The sequence below is a fragment of the Lagenorhynchus albirostris genome, chromosome 15 (assembly GCF_949774975.1).
Source record: "Lagenorhynchus albirostris chromosome 15, mLagAlb1.1, whole genome shotgun sequence".
Taxonomy (NCBI): Eukaryota; Metazoa; Chordata; class Mammalia; order Artiodactyla; family Delphinidae; genus Lagenorhynchus; species Lagenorhynchus albirostris.
In genome coordinates this window covers 29307082-29322244 of record NC_083109.1, presented here as the reverse complement: position 1 = coordinate 29322244, position 15163 = coordinate 29307082, and the positions used below count along the sequence as shown (strand labels likewise).

The 15163-nt window shown below is 55.5% G+C and overlaps 1 protein-coding gene across 2 annotated transcripts in view; it reads right to left on the bottom strand.

Annotated features, from left to right (window-relative positions):
* Positions 1-10637, bottom strand: part of EBF4 (EBF family member 4) — a 55141-nt gene extending 44504 nt beyond the window's left edge. Inside the window, exons 1-2 of one of the 2 annotated variants that reach the window (XM_060123850.1) lie at positions 10314-10637; positions 9679-9800 (exon numbers count right to left, since the gene is read on the bottom strand). In XM_060123850.1, coding sequence (XP_059979833.1) covers positions 9679-9800; positions 10314-10637 — 446 coding nt within the window. Of the gene's footprint in view, positions 1-9678; positions 9816-10313 lie in introns of those variants that run through there. The other variant, XM_060123851.1, reaches the window with a different exon arrangement.
* Positions 10638-15163: the final 4526 nt, after the last annotated feature.

The window sequence follows — 15163 nt, the reverse complement described above, 5'->3', positions numbered from 1 at the left end:
AACAGAGGCATCCCGGGCAGACTCCTTCCCAGACTTTTCCCTGGGCCTCACATTTTGGAAGGCTGATCTCTAAAACCAAATGAACAAGCAACCCATCTTACTGACCTCAGGCTCCTGTGACTGCCCTTTAGGGCCTCAAGGGGAAGCTGGGAGGTTTTGGAATGAATATCCCACTGTACCCCAGCTCCTGGCTATGTGCATGAGCCTACGGTATTGCCTGGGAGATGATGAAGTCCATCAGACACTCAAGAGACACTGAACTGGCTCAGGGCCACTAGTCTGGCCAGCCTGGACCCTGGGCTATGGCTGAAGGTGGGAATGTCCTCCCTAGGTATAGGGGGACCTGCCTCCATGCTTGGAGGAAGACACCACTGGCTCCCTTGGGCAGAAGGATCTTCTGGTCTGGCCTTGCTTTCTCCTGGCTCATCAGAAACCAGTCCCAGAAGCAAAGCCAGGGTGAGAGCAGGAGGAGGAGAAGAACCAAGGCCCTGTTCACCAAATATTTCCTGAACCCCAATGATGTACCAAGTGCTGGCCACATGGCACCACGTGGGGCCAGAGTGAAACACCTGGAAGGGGAGGGAAGACAGATACAGAGAGCTGCAACACAAGACAGAGTGGTGGGTGCCCCCTAAGAGATGTCACTATATAAAAAACGGTAAAAGCAAAGGAAAAACGATTAATTCTTTCTGTGTGTGATGAAGGGAAGACTTCACGGTGATGGTGGCCTTCCCCCTGGTCTTTGAGGAATGAATAGGAGCTCAACAGGGGCAGGAGGCAAAAGGACAGAACTAACAGCATAAGAAATGGCTGTAGGTATGAGGGTTAGTATCACTGGACCACTTCAAAGACTGAAGTGAGGAGAGAAAGGGTTTTATTGGAAGTGCCAGACTATCCATGCAAACAAAAACCAGGCCATGGAGTTTAGACTTTCTTCTCTGGGCCAAGGTCTTCCAAAGTGTGTTCTTTAGCCCTCTCATGGCTCCAGATCCTCATTCTATGAAAGAGTGCTATACCCACAACTGCTGGGAAGTGCATACACAAGTGTATGTGGGGGGCCCTGGGACACCCTCCAGGAATGGACCCTCCTTGACCCGCTCAGGCCAGTGCTCCCCATGTGGTAGCGAGTCTCCAGGATGGTTCCCCATGATCCCTGCCTCCTGGTAGTCAGGTCCTTATATAGTCTCCTCCCATACTGTATCAGGATTGGTCTGTGTGGCCAACAGAATATGGCACAAGCGATAGCATACAATTTCTAAGGTTAGGTCATACAAGACACGTGGCTTCTGCCTTGTTCACTCTCTTGGATTAGTCACTCAGGGGGAAGCTGGCTGCTGTGTTGTGACGATACTCAAGCAGCCCTATGGAAGGTCCACGTGGAGAAGAACTGAACCCTCCTGCCAACAGCCGGCACGAACTGATCAGCTGTGTGAAGCCTACCAGCCCCAGTCAAGCCTTCAGATCACTGAAGCCTCATAAGAAACCCTGAGCCAGAACTACCCAGCTACACTGCTCCCTGATTTCTAACTGTAAGAAACTGTGTGAGATAATGAATGTTGTTTTACGTTGCTGAGTTTGGGGGTGATTTTTTTTTTATGTGGCAACAGGTAACTAACACGTCATGCTTACTTGACTACAGAGCATTTTGGTGCAGGGATGTGGTATGGGAAGTATGACTAAAGGCCACCAGAAGGCTCTGGTCAGGCAGGGCTTAGAAGATGCTGTAAGCAAGGAGGGCACAGTGTGGTAGAAAAGTGAGAGGCTGCTTCAGGGATGCAGAGGTGAGGATGAGAATGGTGGAACTGTCTTGAGAGCCATTTAGACCAGAGTCCCATCATGGACATGCCACTGTGACAGCATCTGCCATACTCATCACTACTTAATATTTTTCTTCGTATAATTTTAAATCAACTTACTCTTACTTGGCTTCTTGCAAAGCCATAATATCTGAAATGTCATGGGCTTCAGAAGCGTGTTGTGTTTTTACTCATACAGATTACAGTAAATAAACAATAAAATGAAAACCGCTCCTCCTCTTGAAAGCCTGCTTGGGAGCCTCAGTCGTCCATGTAAAATGCTAATTTTGGAGGCAGAAGTGACGGGTCTTGCTTGTTCCTGATCAAGATGAGGAGGGGGCCACCAACACCTTCTCTTGCCCACCAAAGGTTATTTCTACACGTTCCTTGCTCCAGGATCATCCTCCTCCCTCCTTCCTCGGTGTCCCTCTCTTCTCCTCAGCCTCAGGCTTACAGTCCAAAGTCCAGGCCTTGACCCTCCCGCTTCCCACTTGCCAAGAGGCAGGGAAGCCTGAAGACAGCTTTGATCACAGCAGGTCCCTGATTACTGTTGATGAATATGCTAATGAGGCAGCAACCCTGACTCCTCCCTCCAGCCCCCAGGACCAGCTTAGGGGCAGTGAGGCTCCCCAGGGACAGGACCACCTGGGGGTAGATAAGGTCAGAAGGAGATGGGCTGTGGGGCCATCCCAGATCACTCTGCCCTTTACTCTGTCATCTAGCCCAGGAAAGGTGCCTGGAAGGCGCTCAGACAGTGAGGAAAGAGCTATAGAGAAAGAAAGAGGCCTTAACAGAGGAGGGGTGGAGGCTAAGCGAGCACACAATCCCCTGGACCCCTCAACATACCCTATCTACACAGACACTCCTGTACTTCCCAGGCCAAGAGTCAATCAATAATGCTGAGCTTCCTCTCCCATCCATCCCTCTTGGCAAATACCAGTCAGTCCTGGGTCCTGGCTGCCTGGGGTTCCTACCAGGCTCCTAAGGACCAGACCTGGGAAGTCTGCCCTAAGCCCCAAGCCAAGCTCCCTTCACAGGGCCTGCCCTCTCAGCAGGAGGGGATTCCTAGGGAGAGTGGTTGGGGGGACCAGGGGAGGGGAAAGGGAGCAGGTATCCCTGCCTGGGGTCTGTGGACCAGTAGCCAGTGCTGCCAGCTGCAGGGCATCAAGGGGCTGCACTGACCTACTCCACAGTGGGATCAGGCTCCATTCTACTTCCCTCGAGGCAGCCCAGCATCAGCCTCCATTCTCCACCTTGCTTAGTGGGTCTGAGGCACAATCAAACACATCCACGCAAAGCAATGGGACAGAGGCGGCTAGTTTATAGCTCTGGGACAGGGATCACTATCATGAATGACAGCGGAACAATATGACCCCAAGCAGACCAGGAGAGGATGGCAGAATAGGCAAGACCCCTGCTGGGCATGCCCAGGACTGCTCCTGGTCTGCGAATGTCTCCAGTTTACCCTGTTCATACCCCTGTGACACAAGTGAGAAGACCAAGGTGAAATGGAAAAGGTTTTGGTTTAAAGAAATTCTCAGGGCTTCCCTGGTGGCACAGTGGTTGAGAGTCCACCTGCCGATGCAGGGGACACGGGTTCGTGCCCTGGTCCGGGAAGATCCCACATGCCGCGGAGCGGCTAGGCCCATAAGCCATGGCCGCTGAGCCAGCACGTCCGGAGCCTGTGCTCCGCAACGAGAGAGGCCACGACAGTGAGAGGCCCGCATACGCAAATAAATAAATAAATAAATAAAATAAAATAAAGAAATCCTCATATTTCCTATGAACACAGAGAAGGACATGAGGATTAGAACAGCAGCTAGAGTGCCAGATGCAAGTCTGTCTGGACTTCTGGTTCCCCCAGGCACCTCCATGGCCTACCTGCCAGTGCAGTGGGTGACCAATCAGCATCCCTGAGCAGAGCTGCAAGCTGCAAAGGGAGAGGGTGCGGAGCGGGAGGGGGAGACTTCTGCTCTTCTCCCCTTGGGAAGAACTGATGCTCTTGTAATGAGAAAGCAAACCAAGATTAAAGAACAGAAAGAAAGAGACACAGAAATATGCTCAAACAGCTCAGAAGATAGACCCGGGCCGTGGAGAGGTCTGAGAGGCCTGCTGGGGCACGCTGGGAGAAGACATGTGTTCCCACAGTACCTTAGAGGCAGAGATGTGGATGAAGGCCAAGGTCTCTGATTCTGTGGTCTCCAAAGTGGGGTGGCCCTTGCAGAGAAACTGCAAGGATGTTTATTGATAGGAATCCTTTATCTAGAAGAAGGGAGAGAGGCAGGAGGAGAGCCCCAGAAGTCTGAAGAGGCAAGTGTTTTATCTGGGTTTCCCCAGAAGCAGACCCTGAGACAAGGATTCATATGTGAACACTTTATGTGGGAGGTGTCCAGGAAACCTTGGCGGGTATGGGGAGTGAGAGAGAGAAGGAAAGGCAGTCCCTAACAGGTGCATTATCCAAGAGTAACCACTGTGGGCAGCTGCAGCTCAGCCGCCAGGGAGCTCTGGAAACAAGTCTAGAACATGTGCTTCAGCTAGTCAGAGGGCTGAGCAAGGGAGCTGGGGTCTTCATCGTCCAACTCCAGTCAGTCACTGGCTGAGGGCTTCTGGGGCGTCATCTCTCAGGTGCTTCTGGCCTGTTGTGCAGGTGGGTGGAGCAGGCTCTGGCCGTCTAAGAGTCTTAGGAGGCAGTTGCTGGCAGAGGAAGCGGACCCTTTCCCAAGGGTCCCCAGGGACATGGGTGGGGTAGCAACTCCCAGCCATCCAGAGGCCTGCGGTGTGATGGAAGCCAGCAAAGCTACAGCCCAAGGGCTTGCGTGCAGCCTGGCAATATGCACGAGAACTGCCTCACTTGGTGCGTGTATTGCTGGAGCCTATAATTCAGAAACGTCTCATTCACTTAGCGTGATTAGTGCACAAAGCGTGCCACATACACGCCTTTTCCAGGTAAATGCAGCTGAGTGATGAAAACAGCCATATTAACCACTTTTGTAAGACTCCCAAATGATTTACACATCTCCTTGCTTTCTTAAAAAGACTGTTTTCAACAAAATGTTCAAAACACTTTCCTATCAACTCCGGAGTGTGCTGAGGTGGTGGGGCATGTGCTCCTGTAAAGAGCACGGATGTGGGAGGAGAAAGTGCTCATCTTCATATTTCCACCAGGGCCCACTCACCCCCTTCCCATCTTTTGAAATAGCCCCCAAATTAAAGGAGACTGGGATAGAAAAGCTTCGGTGTGCACAGCTATTTTTTTGGTTGGAGGACATCCGAGCATGGGTGTGTGTGGGCTTCCTGAGTACTGTGCTGGGAATCCAGGTTGAAGGTGACACCAAGGGCAACCTGACCTTCACAGCCTGAGTCATTCAGGTAACCTGTGCTTCAGAGTACAGGGGGATGCATATGGGGGCATCTGGGGGCTGCAGAGTTGTCTGGCTGCTATTGCTTGGCCACCCAGGAGTCCCTGGAGATGCTCCTTTTCGAGGCTGAGCAGGTTGCCCCAGGAACCTTCTTGCAGCAGCTGGACCTCGCCACAGCTGTCTAGGACAGACGACGCCTCCCTCACAGTCAGTCTCGGCTCTCGGGTCAGAAGGCCATTCATAAGTCTTAACATCCTTGATTAGGTACTTATTATAAGTGCTAGCAATTTAAAACAAACATCTCAAATCTCACAGAGGACAATGGCCGAGACTGGAGCTTTGGCCTTCCCCCAGAGGCACCTTCAGGCCTTTGTCTCCCCTGCACCCCTCTGCCCTCTACTAAATGCTAACTCTTGCCTGCCTTGGCAGCCCAAGGTTCCGAGCAGTGCCTTGGCTTGGGCCTGATCCATCTTGGAATCTGGGATGCTGGGGAAATGGGGAGAAGCCCTGTTGTTATCAGCAGTTGGGGGAGGCTCCTTTTTGATCCCCCCTCCACCCTGGAGGTGGAAGGAGTAAAAGTGTGTATTTCCTGCATCTCATCCTTTGTCTCAGATTTCCCTACTGTCTCTGCTAAATCTAGATCTTCTTTTCCCCATACTAGCATGGTTGCGTAAGTCCCACCTTCCTCTCCTCTGCATCCTCTCTTCCTCCAAGCCTCCTACTGGCCGTAGCTCTCCCTGCAGGCATCCTTTGGGTCCCTGGGACTGCTGATAATCATCAAGCTGGGCCTGGCATTCCTGACTCCAGCCAAGATCTATTGGCCTAGCCCAGAGCCTGGGAAGATAAAAGCAGAGGCTCACTGGGGTGAACCCACCCCAACAATGCGACAGTGCAGGCAGGAGGACCTGGTGCCTAGAGGCAGCTGCCCAGAACCTGGGTCTAGAAGGGCCTGCCAGAGATGAGGCTTTGGGGCTGCTTCATATCCCCTGTCCCACTGCCCCAGCAGGGGCTCTGCTCACTTGCCCCAGGAAATTATCTCAGCCGTCAGGTCCCTGGATGAGGGGGGAGGGGAGGATCTCACTAGCCAGCTTTCCCATGTTTCCTCTTGCTCTCAATTCTACCCAAAGACTGTCCACCCTCTTCTCTGTGCCCACCCCCCTCGCCACCCACCCACAGGCCTGCCTGCCAGGTCCCAGGCTGAGGAAGAGCTATTAATTATTAAAGCAAACAAAAGCATTTCCTAGCAGGGATGCTAGCCTGCTGCTGCTTACAGGAAATGCGGCCCCAGCTGGCTTCCCTCTCATGGCCCAGCTAGTGTTCTGGGACCAGCTCAAGGGGGAGGGCTAGCCTGGGTGCTCCAGGAGTCTCCCCAGGCTGGGAGTCACATCAGAAGGAGAGTAGAACTGCTTCTGTGCTGAGAGATAAAGTCCTGTTGGCCCAGGGTAGGCCAGGGATCCTTGTGCAGAGTTCCCCACCAGGAAGACCCTGCCAGCCTTCCCTCTTACCTCCAGTGTATGGTATGCAGCCTCTCTTTTCTCCCTACCCCTCTTGCGCTCAGAACTTTCCTTCCTGTTGGCAGGCCCTCCCTCACTGATCTTAGCAGGCTCTGGGCTTTCTCCACCTTCTGAAAAACCCTGGCGCTGTAAAGCTGGGCAGCAGCAGCTGCTCCAGTACCTGGTTCCTGGGGTCAGGTAGATCACCAACGTGGACAGCGGAGCCCAACAAAAACGGACTTAGTAACCTTCTAACACGCACTCCTGCTTCCTGCAGCAGATACTCATTACCCCCTATTGACTGCTCGAGCCTGGTGCTGTGGACACGAGGATGAATGAGCCACCATCCATGCCCTAAAGGAAGGTGTAGGCTGGCAGGGCAAGGAAGCCCAGGACAGGCAGGGCACAGCTGACTCTGGCCTGTGAGAAGCATCCTTAGACAGCACTAAGAACTGCTCCCCTGGGCCGGATGGGAGGGCACAGAGAGAGAAGGTGCTGGGGGGAGGGTTCCAGAGGTTGTAAGATTTTATTCAGTGGGTGTGTGGGTGCTGGGAGCAGGGGAACTGTTTCAAGAGACATTGTTGGATGCCAAGAGTCATACAGAGGCTGAGAGGAAGCTTGGGATCAGACTGTGATGGGCCTCGAATGCTGAGTATCTGGGAGGAAGTGTGTGTGTGGGGGTCACTGAAGTTTTTAATTGGGGAGGGACACAATCAGAGAAGAGTTCTTTGGAAATGTTTCTTTGGCCCCTGGTGCATGGCAGACGGTTTGCGGGGGCGGGGGCGAGGTGGGAGGTGGGACAGTGGGCTAGCAGGCTGAGGTGATACACTGGGGTTAACCTTCAAGCCAGGGAGGAAAGTCGTGGAGGGCAAGAGTGTGTGTCATGGTTACGAGCTGGCCGTGGGCACTGTGATTAGGAATAGGACCCAGAGGCACCGTCCAGAAGCCTTGACAAGCTGGCGGCTGTGGGGTGAAGGCAAAGAGCGCATCAAAGACAGCTGTCAGACCCCAAGCAACCTAGCAGGGAGTGTTCCAGGGCAAGTTCCTCCGAGACAGAGGGAGAGGAGCCTTCGGAGGTGAAAGAGGGGGGCGGGGCAGGGAAAGGAATTCCTGTCATTGTTGTTTTAGGATGAAAAGACCCAAACAGAGGACTGATGGAGGATCAAGAACCAACGGATGAGATGATGACATCTCAGGAAGAATGAGAAAGAAGTACCTCCTACCTGCTCCCATCGGCAGGAGGTGCCCAGAGGCAACCAAACGTGTGGGGGCTCCCAATCTGTGTCCTGAGACAGAGAAGCCTCTGGACTTGGAGATGAGCAGCCCAGGCCTGAAGAAATTCCTCTCTTCAAACTGGGGAGGCCTTCTGAGTCCTGGTGATGCGGCCCTGGGGACTCAGACTGGACACCTCAACCCCACTCAAGACCTCTTTCCCATGTGCAGACAACAATCTCATGGGAAGAGCCTCATCGCCACACTTCCTGCACCCACACAGGCTACAAGGGCACTGCCTCCTTCCCATCGGCTTCCTGCTCATCAAACCTGCTGACAGGGACAGAGGGGAGTGTCAGAGAGAAGTAGGAACCTTAAACCATGAGGCCCCACTGGAAAACTTCATCCTCTCTTACAAGGAGCTCTCACCACAAAGGCGGTGGTGGAGAAAAAGACAAAGAAATTGACCAACTCAAATTAAGTGAAAAACCAGAACCAAAAGAAAAACAAACAGGATACAGAATTATATGTATAACACAGGAAAAAAATATGTTAATGGGAAGATGGGAAGGAAATACACTAAATTATTGACAGTAGCTATTTAGAGAGATGGGGTTTTGTTTTCATTTTTTTTCTAGAAAAGTTATATCATGAGTAAAAATATGGATATTAATTCATAGGCAAGACCCTTTCTCTTCCTAAAAAGGTGAGCTCCAGAGAGAGGCCCTGGTGCTCCCTCTGGACAGTCATGAAAGCACAGGAATGCAGGAACACCATTCAGTTTGAACATGAAACAAGGTGTGTGTCTGTTAAGGGGTGAGGTTGGGGTTGGTGGTGGGGTGGTATCCCCTGAACAGGATAGGGGATGTGAATGTGTGGCTGGCATCCAGGTCTGGTCTGCCCTGGAAACCCCCCAGCAGAATCCCTTCCAGCTGCTGGACAATCAGCTGCTCAGACCTCTGGGAAGCCCAGCTCCCAAGTGTCCCATATGTGTGCAGAGGCAGCACCTCCCTAGTCCCAGGCACTGAGAACTCCAGGTAGGATGTCTAACCTCCCCTCCCCTTGCTCACAACTGGGGATACAAAAAGCCCAGGTGCTGTGGGGGGCTGGTCAACGAACCATTATGCTTCCTTTCCAAATCCAGGAGTCCATCCCCCACCCAGGCTCCCTGCCCAGACTCCTGAAAAGGAGTCAGAGGAGATGGGTGTGGGTGCTGGGTTCCCAGGGATCCCCTGCCTTGGGTAGGACCCACCAGAAAAACACCTGGAGGGACCTGAGCGGCCCTGACCCATCCTCAGCCCCAATCATTCCACCAAGCCGACTGCCCACCTCATCTCTTCCCCACCAGCCGCTTCTCCAGCTCCACACGTCCCCATCCTCCAACTCTGAGGGATGTGAGAAAGCAGAAAGGGGGCTAGGATTCGTGCCTTTCCTGGCCGAGATCTATGGAACTCGACAAGGAGGGGCACTTAACTGCCTGAGAAGGAGGGGTGAGCAGTTCCTTAACAGCTGGTGGCTGTGGGACTGCGGGCAGCCGGGAGACCTCCTCCTCTAGAGCCATGGACTGCTGGGCCAGCGAGCGGTAGTCAGAAATCAGAGCCGGGACATCCAGGAGTGGAGGCAGAAGCCCCGCCCCGGCCCGCCCCACATTCTCAGGAAGAAGCAGAGGCGCTCAGGGAGAGGTGGGCACAAGAGCTTGCCGGGACAGTGCAGAGTTGGGGCTCCCTCCAACCCCTCGCCCCAGCAGCTCAGCAAGCTGAGAGAAGGCGGCGCGGAGCCGTCCAACCCGAGCGCGCCCAGTCGCGTCCGAGCGCTTACCTCTGCGCCGCGGTGCTGGCGTCCAGGATGCCCGCGCCCTGCATCCAGGAGCGCACCGAGCCCAGGCCGGCGGGCAGCAGCGGCTCCTCCTTCAGGTTCAGCCCGCCGCGGGGCAGAGCGTCCTGCGCAGGAAACATAAGGGCGCGCAGTCGGTGGGCGCTCCCACAGCCGGGGATCCGGTCCCGCCGAGGCTGCGGGGCGTCTCAGCTCCGCCCGCCCGACGGCACCCGGCGCCTGCAGGAGCGCAGCGCAGCGCCAGTCCCGGCCGCCCAGTGCGCGCCAGCCTCCTGGGCGCTCCCTCGGAGAAAGCGGGTCCGCGAGCGCCGGCGCTGTCCCCTCCCCTCCCGGGGCGCGGGGCGGGGAGATGGAGGGATTTCCCCGCGGCCTGAGCGCCGGCGGGCTGACTGAGCGCGGGGCGATGAGGGAGGGGAGCGGAGACGGCACCCGGTCCGCGCAGAGGCGCCCTAGAGGCGCGCTCTGGCGGCTGCCCAGGGCCGCGGTCGTCGGAGGGGGGGCCCGAGCACCCCTTGAACTGCCTCAGGCGAGGCGGGGGCGCGGGGCTGCCCGCCCTTTCCCCCTCGCCGCCCCCACCTCCCGCCCACCCGCCCGCGGCGCCGGCGCGGGACGCTGATTACCATCCAGGAGGAGGAGGCTGCGGGCGCGGAGCTCGGCGGCGGCGGCGGCGGCGGCGGCGGCGACTGCGGCGGTAGCGGCGGCAGGAGCAGCAGCAGCCGTGCGTCCCGAGGAAAGGCAGGGGCAGCGCCGGGCCAGCAGACGCCTCCGCCGCCGGCGCCCCGCGTGCTCCGGCGCCCCGGCCCTGCCGCAGCCCCGGGCGGCAGCACCTGGAGCAGCAGTAGCAGCAGCCCCGCCGACTCTCCCCTGGGCCCGGTTCCCGCGCCGCCCCGCCGCGGCCGCCGCCGCCCGCCGCTCCCCGGAGCCTGGCCGCGGGCCCGGGCCATCCCGCCGCCGCCGCCACCGCCGCCGCTCCCGGGGGAGCGGGAGCCGAAGGCAGGGAGAGCGGGCGGGAGGAGGGATGGCGGGAGCTGGCGGGCCCAGGGGACTGGGGGCCGGGGGAGGCGGGGGCGGGGCGGCGCGGCCGGCCGAGGGGCGGCCAGGGACGTGACATCATCGGGGGAGGAGCGGCCGGGCCCGGGCCGCCGCGGCGGGGCGGACCCTGGCGAGTCGGTCGCCGGGGTTGGGGTCTGCGGCCTGCCCGAGGCCGCGGGAAGGAACGGGAGGGACCAGCATGGGCCCGAGAGGCCCGGGCAAAGAGCTGACTGGGCTGCGAGGCGGGGGAGCCCGGGCGAAGCCGGAGGAGCGAGCAGGGCCGCACTCAGAAACCTCCACCGCCTCCGGGTCGCCACTGGACGAAGTCCCGGCTTCTTCTCCACTCATCTTCGTCTCCCAAGTACCCGCCGTACTCTCCACGCCGACGCCCGGTTCCTGCACTTGCCGCTCATTTTGACGCCTTCAGGCTTTTACTCTTGATGTTCTTTGCTCGCCCCATTGGTCCTGTCCGCCTTCCCCTGACCTCGGTTTAACCTCAGCCTGGGACTCAAACCTTTCTCCCTTAGGCTGGGCCCCAGACGCGCCGAGCGCCGTCCCTGCATCCTCCATCCCTAGTCCAGTCCGTGGCTTGTCTAAACACTAAAGCATTTTCGTTTCCAACCTGTGCCTTTCAGACACCTCTTGGTTTTTGATGCAAGTTGGATACTGAGTTAGGACTCACTTCCTCTTGTTCCCCAGCCAGAGAATCTTCCCTCTCAGATTTCATTCCTCTTAGTTCCCGGGCCAGAAATCATCTCGCCCTTGACCCGAGGGCTGAGCCGTTTCTGACCCTCTCCCCACATTCTGGCTTGGTGTGTCCTGACCAGGCTTTGAACAAGCCCAGAATGAGTCCAGCACTTTCCTGCAGAACAGCATGGGGGTGGCCTACCCAGCCTGCTGCTTCATTTTCAGACACCCCTGGAATATCACTTTCCTGCCCCCATCCCATCCTCTGACTCCCATCCTCTTTTGGGGGGCCTCCAAGTGTGCAGTTAGTGGTCCACCCCACATGGACCCAAATGAAGGTCCCAGGGCCACTACTGGGCCTCCTACTACCCCAGAGGCACCCCCACCTCCTTTTCTGACCTATGCCCCCCTTCCCATCACCTGCGGGGGCTGTCACTCCCACCCAGACTTCTCAAGGTCTCAGTTTTTACCCCAGGGATTATCAAAGGTAGTCTCTCCTTAAGGTGAATTCTTATACCAGTCTTTTTCTCCATCTCCTTATCTGACTCTAAATCCTTGCTCCTCCCAGTGTGGTCCCTGGACCAGCAGCTTCAGCATTAAGTGGGAGCTTGTCAGAAATGCAGAATCTTAGGCCCTGCCCAGACCTGCTAAATCAGAGCCGACCTTGTACCATGATTCCATGTGATTTGCTTGCACATTACATTTGAGAAGCAATGCTCTAGAGAAACCCCCCAAGGCTGTTACATACTTGCTCCACCCCTCTCTCCAACCTTCAAACCTACCTCTGGCTCTCTAAAATTTCCAACAGACATCCTACCTCTTATTTACTGGAGATATTACAGGGAATCTTGGCAGAATCCTGCTGACCTTCTCAGCCATCCATGTTTTTCCTCCTTTCTCAGTCTTCTCACCCATTCTTTTTCCCCCCTGCACCCAGAGAAGCATGTGGGCTCAGGGACCTCTTTGCTCAGTCCCTTCTTCTGCACCTCCTGATGTTGTCCCATGCAATCTGTTCGTGTGTTGACACTCCTTTCCTCTGCTCAGACCTCCCCATTCTTAAAAGAACCCTCCCTTTGTCCCTGCCTCCTCCTCCTCCTACTTGTGCCACTCCTGTTTCTGAGAAAGTTCACAGGCGCACTCCGCCAAGGCTGCCTTGCCAGCCCCCAGCAAGCCACTCTTGAAGCCCTGTTGGTCTGGCTCCCTTCCAGTTCTGCCGCTGTTTGTTCCTCTCTCTCGGCCTCAGGCCCTCTGACCCCCGTGCAGCACTGGGCTCGGCGCACCTGCCTCCTCCACACACCTGGGAAGGCCATCCTGATGACCAGAGCACACCGTCTCTCCTCTTACCCCTGGGTGCGCCCCAGCTTGCTGTGTCCTGCTCCCTTCTCCTTTTCTTCTCTTAGAGAACTCAGGCTTTTCCACAGTCTCAGGGGACATCTTTGGGAAAATGATGTCCTAGTGTGGGCCTCCATCTGCTTCTGTCAGTCCTGAACATCCAATGGTGAGGACAGAGCTGTCCTTGACCCTTGGGGAGGAGGGGAGCACCTGCTTCCAGGGAGCGGCCCTCTCCCAAGTAGCTCTGCCCCTGAGCCGGGGCTGGGGTTGCTTCATCTCCACATGCCCAGCCACGTTCATGCCCATTCCCCACAAACCAGCTCTTCCTCCTGGCTCCCCTGTGTCTGTCCATGACACCTCCTCCTGATGCCCACCAGGTTTGGGGCCCAGGAGTTCATCTCTGATACTTTCCTTGCCTACCCAATAGCCACCTCTTTGTCAGGTCTCAAGGATTCTCCCTCCTTGTCCTTCTCTCTACCCCAGGGCCCACAGTGAGTATCTTTAACAATGAATTTACTTGCCCTCCACTGGACTCCACCCTGGCTTGGAAGAGGAATCTGCCCCAGTCTGAGGACAGCCTCCTTAGCTATCTTCTTGCCCCCACCTGTCTACCCGCAACCACCCTTCATCCTCCTGCCAGTTTTTAAAAGCAAGCCATCACCTGCTTAGAAACTTCCAAGTGTCTCTCTTAGCTCCCCAAGTAGACATTTAGGGACTTAGTTTAGGGACATTCTAGGCCCTCTGATGCCTGATCCAAACGTTCTTGCCAGCTTTCCCTCCATTCCCTTGCTGTGTGAGTCCCTTGCTTGCCTGACACAGAAGATCTACTGTTTTCCAAATGCAGACACAGGTCCCACACTCTCAACTCCGTGCCTCTACTCTGGCTGTGCCCTCCAGCTGTAGTGCCCTCACTTTTACAACACCTTTCTTCTCTGGGAGGCAACGGGGTCCACATTCTTTTCACGATGATTGAATGGCTTTGGTGTTGCAAGTCTTCATGGTTCTAGAAGCCTCTTCCTAAGGTAGATTTGGGGGATAGGTGCTCAGAATTAACCTGGGCAGAAAGGGGAGTCACTCAACCCAGAGATGGGCTCCTGACTTGTGTGGGTTTCTATCTTGTATTAACCACATGGACTAGAAAGAAACCAACCAGGATGGTGTTTGAGGCTTCCCAGGGCCTGCAGCCCCTGAGAAGTTCTTCTGGGTTAGAGCTGCTGAACCAATGGGCAAGGCCCTGGGCGATGAGAATACCAACTGGGCCCAGCAGGGCAAATTCTGAGTCAGCTTTTGGAGTCAGAGGTAAGTATCTCTGCTTTAGATCCAGGAAGTCTGTTTCTTGGAACTCCTTGTGTGTTTTTATTTTGTATTTTTTATCTTAGTTCCTTTGACAAAGTTCTCCTCTCAAACCGTTGTAGCTTCATGAGACAGGGATTTGGGGGCCTCCTGTAGCTGTGTTCACAGAGAGCTGGAGGGGTGGTAGTGACAGATAGAGGATGCTGGGTCCAAGGCCACAGAGAATGCCAGTCCTTTCTGGCCCAGGCAGAGGCTCACCCCAAGCCACCAGTCCAGAGCCTCTGACCTCATCCTTCTCCATCATGGACATTTGTGCTCATACCACAGGAAGGGTTCTTGTCATGTGCCTGGTGCTAGAGAATAAGCAAAGCCTAAAACACAGGCTGTGTCCTTATGGGTACCACAGTGTGGTGGTGGGAGATGTGTAAACACTCAGTGTCACTCCAGAGTGACCTGGTCTGATAAAGATGCAGGTGCAAATACTGGGACCAGCACAGAAGAAGGGCCTGAGCCTAAGAGGGGAGAAAGCGGTCTTGGGCAGAAGGATCAGCATCTGTAACAACTGGCAGAGCTGAATGAGTGGGTTTGCAGCACTTGCTTCAAGGTAGAAGCTTCTAGCACCTGGAGCATCATGCTTGTGCCTAGGATGCCATGCTGAGGAGCATGGAATTTTTCCTGTAGGCCTGGGCCTTAAAACAATATTTAAAAAATCAACAGAACTCTCTTTCTCTCTCTCTCTCCCCACCAAAGCGGGGTGCAGCACCGTAGAAAACAAATCCAAAGTGGCACATTAGGCAGAAGTGCCCTTGACCAGACTGTGTGTTGGGCCATAGAGCCCCCTGGAGGCCCCAAAGTGTTAAGCCAGCACTCGGATCCACTTCATGTCAACTTCCCTGATGGGAATTAAAATATAGGAAGAATTTAAAAATTAAAGCATGCACTAAATATGGCTGTTCGCATAGTTCTGTGAAGAAACAGAAATGGCTAGGGCCATCCCAGAAGGCTTCCTGGTGGGCATGCCCCAGCTCTTAGCCTTCTTCCCTTTTGCCTCCTGAGGTCTTTTCAACTGCTTCAGGAAAACTTGCACTACAGGTGTTATTTGACCTTAGGATCCATCCCATTCCCC